Consider the following 12,471-nt stretch of genomic DNA (forward strand, 5'->3'; position numbering starts at 1 on the left):
AATACAATCTAGATATATACCTATAAGTTCAAATTATCTAGTAGAAAGTAAAATCTGATCAATACAATTCGTATATATCACTTTAAGAAATTTGCTTAGTATAATCAGATTTGTTGACAAAATAATGAATAAAATTCACCGATAAATTTATTATCATTAAATATTATCTAACGGTAACCTCCTCGCCGATAATTATTTATTGTCAAATTTTTTGTTTCAACGATAATTTGCAACGAAATTAGTAATGAATTTTAATCTAAAAGTGACGAAAATCTTTAGTTATTGTCGGATAATTTCCAACGAAAACTTTGGCATCACACATTATGATTTCGCGTCATATTACTGTTCGATTTACTGATGATGGCATTTTTTATTAAATTGAATAAATGTTATTACTGTCGGATTTCTTCGATAGTAAGTTTTACGATAGCATTAATTTTTTATTTTTTATTTTTTCTAAACCTAATAGACCACAATATTCAACAATTAATAGTCAAATTCCAATTAATAAAAATTAAGTAATAATTTATCTAAAAACAATGATGTATATATAATGTGAAATATCAAGTATATAGAATAAAAATACAAAGGAATAAAATGTTGTCAAACAAATCAAAATAAAGTCCTAAATGATTACGGATCTCGATAATCATCGTCGTTGTCATCCTCTAGTCCTGCTGAGGCGGCGATCTAGGTAGTAATTTCAGTGCCTGTCCTAGCTAGCTCATGTGTAGAGAAAGAGGAGCCCCCTCCAGCAGCGTTGCTGTCACAGGCACACATTTGCTCATAGTATACCATTTTCGCATCCACCAAATATGCTCCAGCTCCAACCTGAGCTCCTCCTGTAGGGACTTTTACAAACCAACAACTAAATGCTGAGTAACAAGTTATTGGAATTTTTTTTCTGAAGAAGGTAGCTTATTCATTGTGGTTCCTTTTTGTACTGTTTAATTTATTTTTATTTTAAACTTGATTATTATTACTTTGTATTTGTTATATTTTTTTTCTCCCATTTGTGTGTTAGAATATTGGGATGTTGGTGATCCTATACATGTTTGTGTATTTTGTAATGCTAAAATGTGGGATAAAGAGAGGTTATCCCACACGGATGGTCATGCAGTTCCACACTTTAGTCTTTGTTGCATGGATGGCAAAGTTGAGCTACCTTTTTTAAAAGTAGCACTAGAGACTCTACAAAACCTGCACTTTTTGGATGATGATAAATCACAATACTTTAGAAAAATATCCGATAGTTTAATTGAATGTTTTCGTTCACTTCAACGGCTGGTAGAATAAACAACAATATTAACAGTGGTTCTGCACCCCAACATTCCTTCTTAGTGGTCAAAATTATCATTCAATCGGTAGTTTACTTTCTGGTATCAACCATCGAGCCCAGATTTGCACAGTTTTATATATAACAAGGTTGATGATCGCATTAACACTGTGAGGTATTGTGTGTTTCTGTCATGTCCATGGTACCTTATAATAATATCTGTAACATATTAACAAATTATCTTTATATATGGTACATTTTTTTTTTTTTACTATATTAACTTTTTTATGCAGATAAGTGGAATCAAGTTTCCCTCTTGAGAAAGAAATTGTAGACAAATTAAAAAATATACTTGACAATCACAATCCCTTGGCTAGAATGTTTCGTTATGCTAGAGATCGATTTATGGATATGATTCCTCCTAATATAAGATTAAAGTTAATCAAAAGAAGAGATACTGATGGTAGAAGGTATAACTTACTGACAACATCTGAAGTTGCTGTCATTATAGTTGGTGATATTGATGAGTCCGTTCTTGATCGGGATATAATCATCAAGTCACGGTCTAATCAGCTAAAAAGGATTGATGTTATTCATCCTCAATATCTTGCACTTCAGTATCCTTTACTATCTTTGTATGTTGAGGATGGATACAGAATTGGTATACAAACTTCTTTACAGTATGATTTTGATAGGACCAAGAAGAGGAAGACCATCAGCATGAGGGAATTCTTTTCGTATTGCTTGCAGATTAGATCCAATAAGTCTCCTATTTTGCTACATTTTGGTAGGTTGTTCCAACAGTTCTTAGTGAATGCTTACACTATGGTTGAGGGTGAATGTTTGAGTTATTATAGATTTAACCAGCCAAAGTTAAGGGTTGAAAAGTACAAGGTACTCCATGAGACCTTTGTTAGTGGAGAAGCTGCTGCTGTTGCTACTGGACAGCTTATTATTTTGCCAAGCACATTTACTGGCGGTCCAACGTACATGTTCCATAATTACAAGGATGCATTTGCTATATGCAAGTATGCTGGATATCCTTGCTTCTTTATTACGATTACTTCCAATCCTGAATAGGACAAGGTTAAAAGGTTATTACGTGGTACAGGGTTGTCACCACAGGATCGTTCTGATATAATAACCAGAATTTTCGAACTAAAGCTTAACAATTTAATAAGTGATTTTAAGGTGGGTAGGCCATTTGGCAGAATTGTTGGATGTAAGTTTTTATACTCCCTTGTAACATATTTTTAATAAATAATAACTATCAAATAAAATAAAATTTTTCTTAACTCTACAGTTGTTTGTACCGTGGAATTTCAAAAGAGAGGACTACCTCATGCTTGCATATTGTTATTCATGGACCCTTTGGACAAACCCAAATCCCTATCTGATTTAGAGAAGTTTATATCTGCTGAAATACCTGACATGTTTCGAAATCCAAAATTATTTTCAGTAGTTGAAAAATTCATGGTGCACGATCCTTGCGGTAGACACAACAAAAATAGTACGTGCATGATAAATGGTCGTCGTTCAAAATTCTTTCCTAAACCCCTTAAATGAAGGATTGTGATAGATGAAGCTGGTTTTCCAAAATACAAGAGGCCTGACAATAGTCACACGATAATGAAGAGGAATGCTGTTATTGATAATTCATTCATTGTTCCGAATAATCCTTATTTGCTACTACAATATAGTTGTCATATTAATGTGGAGCATACCTGCCAAACTTCTGCAATAAAGTATCTTTTTAAATATGTTCATAAGAGGAATGATAGAGTAACTGCTTCTTTTTATCAGGTTTCTGATGAGGGTAATGAACAAGTAGTTGATGATATTCAAAACTACTATGATTGTCGGCATACATTTGCATGTGAGTCAACTTGGAGACTATTTGGATATGACATTCAAGTTAAGGAACCTTCAGTCATCAGGTTACCATTTCACCTACCTAAGGAGCACCCCATTATATTTAGAGATGATGAAACCATCAAGGATGTTATTAATTGATCTTAATGTAAGTTGAGCAAACTTTTAGCATGGTTTCTGACGAATAAGTCATATTCGTTTGCAAGGTCATTGACTTACAGTGAGTTTCCTAACAAATTTGTATGGAAAGATGATGTATCGATGTGGCTTCCACGCTTATAATTATTTTCTATTGGTTGGTTAACTCACGTCCCTCAAGGAAATGGAGAAGATTATTACTTAAGGCTATTACTTAACATACAAAAATGTTGTATGAGTTTTGTTGACCTACAGATGGTTGAAGGTGTTGTGTACGATACTTTTCAGGATGCATATTATGCTTTGGATCTTCTGCAAGATGATAAGGAATTCATTGACGCTATTATGGAAGCAAGCACTTGGGCATCCGGTAACTATGTTCGTAATCTTTTTGTCATTTTACTTATCTTTAACAATCTTTCCCGGCCTGAAGTGGTATGGCAATCATGTTATGAACAATTATTCAAAGATATTCTATACATATAGAGAAGGATTCACTGTTCTGAAGGTAGTTATTTACAATTTTTGTTATTACTTAGTAGACATTTTAGTTGCTTTATATTCTGGCTTTTAGACAAGTGCTTTGTTTTTTACTAATTTCAATTTATGTTTTACCATTTATAGATTTGCAACTGTCTGATGACAAATTTGAGAATTAACTTTGTTTAAGATGGAGCAAAAGTTACAAGACAATGGTAAATCTCTCAGTGAATTTTGCACCCTTCTGTATCCTTCATTGGAAACCATAAATGGTATGGATGATTGTTTGATAATGGATGAGTTAAATTTTGATACTGTCTTATTACGCCATAAACTAAACCATGTTTCTTCATTTATGATTATGGTAATACCGGCAAAAATTTTTTATGGCAAAACTATCTGCCTCTTTGTGTTGTGAAGGCAAAATTGTGTTGAATGTTGTATCGAGTGGTATTGCGTCACTATTACTACCAAATGGTCGTACTGCACACTCTACAGGTCTCACTCAACATTAATCAAAACTCTATATGCAACATAAAACAAGGTTCTTATCTTGCTATGTTGGTTTCTAGAGCCAAGCTGATTATATGGAATGAGACTCCAATGTTGAATAAGTATGACTATGAAGCTCTTGATAAGTCATTGAAGGATATTCTTAGATTTGATTTGTCATACAAGCCTGATATGCCTTTTGGAAAAAAGGTAGTTGTGTTGTGTTAGGGGGTGACATTAGAAAAATTCTTCCAGTTATCCCATGGGTTCACGCCAAGATATAGTTCAATCATCAATTAACTCATCATACCTATGGCAATATTGTAACATTTTGAAGCTCACTAGGAACATGCATCTATCTTCCACTGAGGGTTGTTGTGACATCAATGAAACTAAGTTGTTTGCGGAGTAGCTTATTCAAATTAGCGATGGGTTAGCTAGTGATAATACAGATGGTGAGTTAGAAGTTTTAATCCCTAATGATTTGCTAATTGATGACACAGAGAAGCCTTTTGATGAGTTGGTACAATTTGTATACCCCGACCTCCATACAAATTTAAACAAAAAGGATTACTTTGCGGAGCGCTCAATACTTGCTCCAACATTGGAGGCTACGAATGAAGCCAATAATAGTATAATGTGTTAGATAACTGGTGATTAGAAGGTATATCTTAGTTTTGATTCGTTGTGCGTTGAGGAGGGTAACATGGAGGCTCAGTTAGACACTATGCCACCCGATATATTGAACGCTATTAATTGTTCGGGATTACCACCCCACCAGTTAATTCTAAAGGAAGGTGTCTCCGTTATGTTGTTGAGGAATATTGACCAGTCAGAGGGTTTATGTAACAAAATTAGATTACAGATTTGTCGACTAAGAATACATGTTATTGAGTGTATTACACTTACTGGAGACAAAGATGGTAAAGTGGTCCTTATTCTATGGATTTATATGATTCCCAATAATGACACTCCCTTTTAGATTCCAAAGGAGGCAGTTTCGAGTGATCGTGTCTTTTGTTATAACTATTAATAAATCACAAGGACAGACTTCGAGTTTAATGGGATTGTTTTTGCTAAAGTTGGTTTTTTCACATGGTCAACTTTATGTTGCTCTATCAAGGTCAAATCAAGGAAAGGACTTAGAGTATTAATTCAAAACAACAGAAAAATGCCACACAGTAGTACTGTAAATGTTCTTTTCAGGGAAGTATTTAATAATGTTTCTTAAAGAGCGACTAATCATAGGTTAGTGTATGGTCTATTACCTTTTAAGTTGTTTTGATTTTAACGAAATTGATGGGGTTTGATGTTTTTTCATGAATCTGATGCTATGGAGGTATTCCTTCTTTTTCGTATAGAATAGATGGTATCTATTTTTAGTATTTGTGTTAATGTATAGTTATATTTTTCGTACGGAAATAAGCTGATTTTTTTTTGTCTTTAAATTATGTAATCATTCTTGTGCAATGCACTGATCCATTCATTAGTTCTTTATATTTTGAATCTTGTGATCAACATCTAACAAAGATTATTATTAAAAAAAAATCATAAATTAAGTACTATTTTATATTAAGATAATAAGGTGTCAATATAAATTATATGAAATAAATAAAGTATCAACAATTATAAATCTTAAAGACGAAAGAGACTATGGGGTAATGCAATTATTTACATCATCCTCCCAAGTCTTGCCCATCCTACTGGGAGAAAATTTGGAGGTTAAAGTTTGGAAAATAAAACTTAAAGAAAACTTGGAACAAAGGAGGGAGTAAATAGGAGATATATTATTGGTGAAGACGGAGGAAGGATGCCACATAGTAGTGGGGAAGGATGCATGCAATTGGTTACGCGACAGTGGAGGATGAGGGGCTGAATTGGGAGTAAGAAGACAAGGCAGGCCCCCAATGTAACACTCTTACTATTAGAATGTCACGCTTCTGGGTGCGCCACTCTGATAGTGTGGGTATTACGACGACCCTCATATATTAAATAATAAGGTATGAGCCTTTACGCGTAAATCTATCGATGGTTTTACTAAAAATTTAAAACTTTTCCAACAAAAATAAACAACACATATTCACATACTTAAGATTAATAATACATTATAGTATTACATACAAAACCATTTATAAAACCTACCCCTTTGAATAAAACTTTAACTAATAAGGCAAGGAAAAAATAAATTCTAACAATAACTCAACTCGCAAAAAAATTCTTCTATGCTTCTGTAACTTCACAATAAGCTTTCGTACTTGTAGCTGAAAGGGGTGGAAATAGGGAGTAAGAACTGGGGAGTTTTTAATAGGGTCGGGGGTTAGAAGTTAAGTTCATTTTATTCTTAATTATACTTAGCCAACAACAACAAACTCTGAATTACAAATAACTTTTAACAAACCAAAGATATAGGGAGAAATAAATCAGAAAGCACACATGCACAGTCATAAGAAACTACAGAATATAGAGAAATCACAAGTTAAGAAGCACACACACACAATCACAGAAAAATATACGCAAACACGTATGATGCATGTCTGTCCTATGCAGGCCATGAGCTCATGGTAAACTAACTTTACTTTTGAACACATTAGAAAAAAAGCAAAAATTTTTGGCACCCAACGCCTGCTAATTGGCACCTAGCCCCCAATAAAATTCGATGCCTGACGCCCAACATCAACTGGCACTTGCGCTCAACGTCAAATTCTGTTATGTTTGTTATAAGAGAGGAAAAGTCAATTGGTAGGTAGTTACTTATCAATGTATATATATAAACGTAGTGTCCTTCACAATGACAGACAAATGTTAGCATACTACTGTTAGAGTTTTTTGAGATGAGAAACACAATGACATTCTCTCAATTTCATTCATCTTCTTCCTAATTTTCTTCTATTCATCTCTTCCATCATTCATTCTGTCATAAACATAATATGGTATCTAGAGTCTAGGTTGATCTATGGCTGAAATTATTCTTGTCTCTACCAAAACATCAACCAACAAACCCTTTCACCCTTTACCCATTCTTGACAAACTTGACAAGAAATTCTATCGAAATGGCAACAATTGGCCCTTCATATAATTGATGCAAATTCTCTTGAAGATCATCTGGTATAAGAAAAGGTTCCTCCAAGATTTAGTACAGAAGTAGAAAAGAAAGTAAATACAGGATCTTCAATATATAAAGAATGAAAGATCAAATATCATTACTTAATGACATGGTTACTTTCATCTATGGATGTTTCAGTCAAAGATTAGATGCTGAGATGCAAGTTTGAGTCCCAGGTTTGGCAAAAAATTTAAGAATTTTTGTCACAACCCTCCAAAATTCAAATCAAAAGCTTAAATCCAAACTAAAGACTATCAAGAAAGTAGGATACTAAGCTATTAAATATCTTAAGCAAATTCAATATGTGGTAGATTCTTTGGCTGCATCAGGTCATGTGCTGACGGTAGAAGAACACATTGATGCAATTTCAAAAAGTTTAACAGAAGTGTATGCATTATTTTTGTCATCTGTATTGTCAACATCTGATTATCTTACACTCTTAGAAGTTGAATCTCTTCTTCTTGATCATAAAGGCATGATAGAGATATTTAAAAGAATAGAATATGGTTTAATCTAGTCAAATTTCACACAAGCAAATATTGGAAGAGGCTTTGCTAGAGGTCTTTAAGGTAGAAGAGGTAGAGGAGCTAGAAGAGGATTTGCCCGAGGTGGAAGGTTTGGAAATTCTTTTGGTTCCAGACCTCAATGTCAGGTTTGTGGAAGGTTTGGACACATTGCAATCACATGCTTCCACAAATTTGATTAACAATTTCCAACTCAATCCAACTCTTCTACAAATTCGGCTAGTTTTTCATCTATCCACCACTATCCAACTTTCATAATCCAAGATCATACATGGCCACTACTCCTAGTATCTCTGAAAATTCTTGGTTCCTTGATATAAGAGCATCCCATCATATCATTCTTGACCAATCACATTTCATCACACACATTTATCTATTTTTGTTATTACTCCTCCTCCTTCTATTACTAATCATGTCCCTACTATTATTGTTGACTATCTTTGAATTTCTTTACATACTACTCTACTACAACTCCAGATACCTCATCAACTACACAATCTTCTCCCTCTGCTGTTTCACCTCCATCTTCTATCGGCTCCCAGCACCCTCCATCAACCTCCATTCTTATTTCAGCAATTGAGATTCAGTTACCCCTTTCACAACCCACATTAGCAACTAATAATACTCATCCTATGATTACCAGATCCAAGTCTAGTTCCTCTAAACCCAGAGCATTTTCACTCTTCCATTACCTCTACTCCTGATCCACATTTTCTTCAAACCATTCATTCTTCTATTAAGATAGCCATTCAATTACCTCATTGGAAAGATGCTATGATTGCTGAATAGAGGCATTACACAAAACACAGACATGGAGCTTAGTTCATCCACCACTAAACAACATTATTCTTGGCTCAAAGTGGGTGTATGCTATCAAGAGATCTCCATCTAATAAGGTAAAAAGGTATAAGGCCAGGTTGGTAGTATTAGGTAATCATCAGGTGGAATGGGTAGATTTCACTGAGGTATTTAGATCAGTGATCAATTTTTCTACAATTTATTTTGACCCATTGCAATCTCTTTAAATTGACAAATTCAACGATATGACTTTAACAATGCATTTTTAAATGGAAAATTAAATGAAACTATTTACATGACTCAACCTCCAGAATTTGTTTCTAATGACTCTTCGCAGGTTTGCAAATTGCACAAAGCAATTTATGGCTTCAAACAGGCTCCTCGAGCTTGGTATGTCACTTTAGCATCTACCCTCTCTCAATTTAGATTTAAAAGCACTAGGTCTGATCCCTCCTTGTTTTTTCTAAAAATTACACATTATTCTATCTACATTTTAATGTATGTTGATGACATTCTTGTTGTAGGGAGTGATTCTTTTGCTATACAATCTTTAATGTCTCAATTACATAGCATTTTTACTCTAAAATATCTTGGTACTTTTAATTATTTCTTAGGTATAGAGGCTTTTGAATTCAATTCTAGAGCTTATCATCTTTGCCAAACAAAATACATTAAACATCTTCTTTTTCGAACTGGTATGCAAGAAGCAAAACTAGTTCTCACTGCCATGATCTCCACTAAGAAACTATCTCAATATGGTGCTAAATCTTTTCATGATCATACTCACTATAGATCAATTGTTGGTACTTACAGTATTGTACACTCACCCAACCAGAAAATTTTTTTGTTGTTGACAAAGTTAGTCAATTCATGCATAATCCCTTGGTTTTCCATTCGAAGTCTATGAAATGAATACTTCGATACCTTGTAGGTACTATAAATCAAGAAATTATTTTTCATCCTATACTACTGACTTTAGAATTTTTGCTTTTACAGATTAGGATTGGAGGTCAAATGTAGATTATAAGCGTTCTATATTAGGTTACTATGTGTATTTTGGAAGCAATTTGGTTGGTTGGTCCAGTAGAAAATAGCATTCTGTAAGCCGTTCAAGTGCAGAAGCAAAATTTTGAAGCATAGATGATGCATCTTCTGAAATTATATGGCTTGAAAATTTTCTTTATGAGCTTCAAATTCCTCTTGCTACAACTCCAGTTATTTATTGTGATAATGCTAGTGTAGTCCAAATTTCTGCCAATCTAATCATGCATCATCGCACAAAACACTTTGAACTTAATCTTTATTTTGTGAGGGATGGAGTTATTCAAAAGAAACTTCATGTTATGCATATTTCGGGACAAGATCAGGTGGCAGATATCTATCCCAAACCTCTATCTTCTATGGCATTTGATAGATTCAAACAAAAACTCAACGGAAGGTCACTCCAAGAGCTCCCTTGAGTTTGAGGGGGGCTGAGAAAACAAGGCAGGCATCCAACGCCTACGAACCGGCACCTGGCGCTCAACAAAATCCAGAGCCCAATGCCCAACGTAAACTAGGGCTTAGCGTCCAGAGTCAAATTATGTTATTTCTGTTACAAGAGAGGGAAGTCAGTTAGTAGGTAGTTACTTGTTAATATATATAGTAGTAGTGTCCTTCACAATGACACATATGTGTTAGCATACTACTGTTAGAATTTTTTGAGATGAGAAACACAATGTTATTCTCTCAATTTCATCATCTTCTTCTTAATTCTCTTCTATTCATCGCTTCCATCATTCATTCTGTCATAAACTTAATAGAGAGAGTGTTAGGACATGTTTGAATGGGCAGCGACAGTGCTTCATAATAGCAGCAGAGCTAGAATGAGGGGGGCTAGAATGGAGGGTGGTTAAAGAGAAGAGAATGGTTTCAATTGGGTACGTAATTAGGGAGAGGGGGGAAGACGAACTTGAATTTAGGAGGTCAACGTTATTGAGAGATTTATCATCGAATTTTTTTAATAACAAGGTGACCTCTTTTAAATGAAACATACAGTACGTTTCAAATAAACGCATTACCGTCAATTTTTCTAACAATAAATTTAGCATCATTTAAATGTATCATCTGATACTTTTGCATTGTCTTTATCGTCAAAAAATATAATTTAACAGTAATAAATTGCCAAAAATAAATTTTATTGATTACCATCGGATAATGTCACACTAAATCTGATGATAACTAGCATGTTTCTAGTAGTAAAAGAATATTTGAAAAAGAGAATAAAAAAAATAAGAAGAGAAAAAGATAATACTGGAAAAAGGAGATCAAAACGAAAGTGACAAGAACACTTGAAAAAAAAACAATAATAAAAAAAAGATGGACTTACTCTTTTTTGGAACTTTGTTATTATTTATTTGATCATATAACATTACTCAATTATTATGATATGCTTTAAAAAATAATATATAAATATATTTTTCGAACTCGAAGCGATATTTTCACTGTTCTAGCCAATTCCTCGTAATTTTCTCCACGCGACTGCACTTGCGTGATTATATTTTCTGGGTTTTCAATCGCATTGATGTCATATGGCGAATAAGTTTTCTTAATTTTTTGTCTGAAGTCTCTGATTCATTTGCATAATTCTTTTCTGGTTTTGCTGCCATGATTATGCAGTCTAGGTTCTTTTTGTGTTTGTCAGTATTAGAGTCGCTCTGATACCATGTAGAAAATAAGTTGTTTCAACCTATTTTTTTATTAGTCATGAACACATATATATACATCTTTTGATATAAAACTATATTAAATTTTTTCTATCTTAAAAGGCATAATTTATGATCCTAATAAATTAAAATACATAACTTTCTATCCTAGTAATATACATGAGAATACTCAAAGAATATTGTATCTATACTTTATTATCCATTAATAGCGGCAGAGCTAAAATGAGGGGGCTAGAAGGGAGAGTGGTTAAAGAAAAGAGAAGGGTTTCAATTGGATACGTAATTGGATTAAACATACAATAAATTTCAAATAAACGCATTACCGTCAATTTTTTTTAACAATAAATTTAGTGTGTTTAAATATATTATGATATAATTTTACATCGTCTTTATTGTCAAAAAAAATATAATTCAACAGTAATAAATTGTCAAAAATGAATTTTATTGGTTATCATTGGATAATGTCATGCTAAATCTGATGATAACTAGTTTGTTTCTAATAGTAAAAGAATATTTGAAAAAGAGAATAAAAAAGAAAAAAAATAAAAGAAGAAAAAGATGACACTGGAAGAAGAAGATCAAAACGAAAACGAAAAAAATACTTGAAAAAAAAAACAATAATAAAAAAAGATGGACTTACTCTTTTTTGGAACTTTGTTATTATTTATTTGATCATATAACATTACTCGATTATTATGATATGCTTTAAAAAATAATATATAAATATTTTTTTCGAACTCGAAGCGATATTTTCACTGTTCTAGCCAATTCCTCGTAATTTTCTCCACGCGACTATGGAATACATAACTAGCAACTGTATTTAAAAATTCTATCTACCTAATTTCTATATCAAATTTTCAATTCTATATATATGTATATAACCCATGATATATGAATTTAAGAATGGTCAACCCTAAAAGAAATAAAAGTAGAAACACAAAATACAAAATTAAGTGTGCGTGTGTGTAATTGTTTTTATAGATAAGGGGACGATCCATCTAAAAATATTATCTTACGAAAGATGATATTTATAGCCGCTAAATATGTATAAAGTATATTAAACTAAAAAAAAAAGGAAAAAAA

At 32.9% G+C, this 12,471-nt stretch overlaps 1 protein-coding gene across 1 annotated transcript; it reads left to right on the forward strand.

Moving 5' to 3' along the window:
* Nucleotides 2,906-5,240, forward strand: LOC107640404. The gene is made up of 6 exons (XM_016343927.1): nt 2,906-3,277; nt 3,542-3,721; nt 3,957-4,130; nt 4,265-4,468; nt 4,671-4,781; nt 4,923-5,240. Exons 1-6 carry the CDS (start codon nt 2,906-2,908, stop codon nt 5,238-5,240), a joined length of 1,359 nt encoding a protein of 452 aa, XP_016199413.1.

This window comes from Arachis ipaensis, chromosome B05, assembly GCF_000816755.2.
Source record: "Arachis ipaensis cultivar K30076 chromosome B05, Araip1.1, whole genome shotgun sequence".
Lineage (NCBI taxonomy): Eukaryota > Viridiplantae > Streptophyta > Magnoliopsida > Fabales > Fabaceae > Arachis > Arachis ipaensis.

What these genes read in the sequence shown, in the direction of transcription:
- LOC107640404 (XM_016343927.1), top strand. Translation starts at nt 2,906, where the DNA reads ATGAAGAGGAATGCTGTTATTGATAATTCATTCATTGTTCCGAATAAT. An exon ending in ATGATGAAACCATCAAGGAT is followed by an intron (nt 3,278 to 3,541) that starts GTTATTAATTGA and finishes GTTGACCTACAG; the next exon opens with ATGGTTGAAGGTGTTGTGTA. An exon ending in AGAAGCCTTTTGATGAGTTG is followed by an intron (nt 4,782 to 4,922) that starts GTACAATTTGTA and finishes GGTGATTAGAAG; the next exon opens with GTATATCTTAGTTTTGATTC.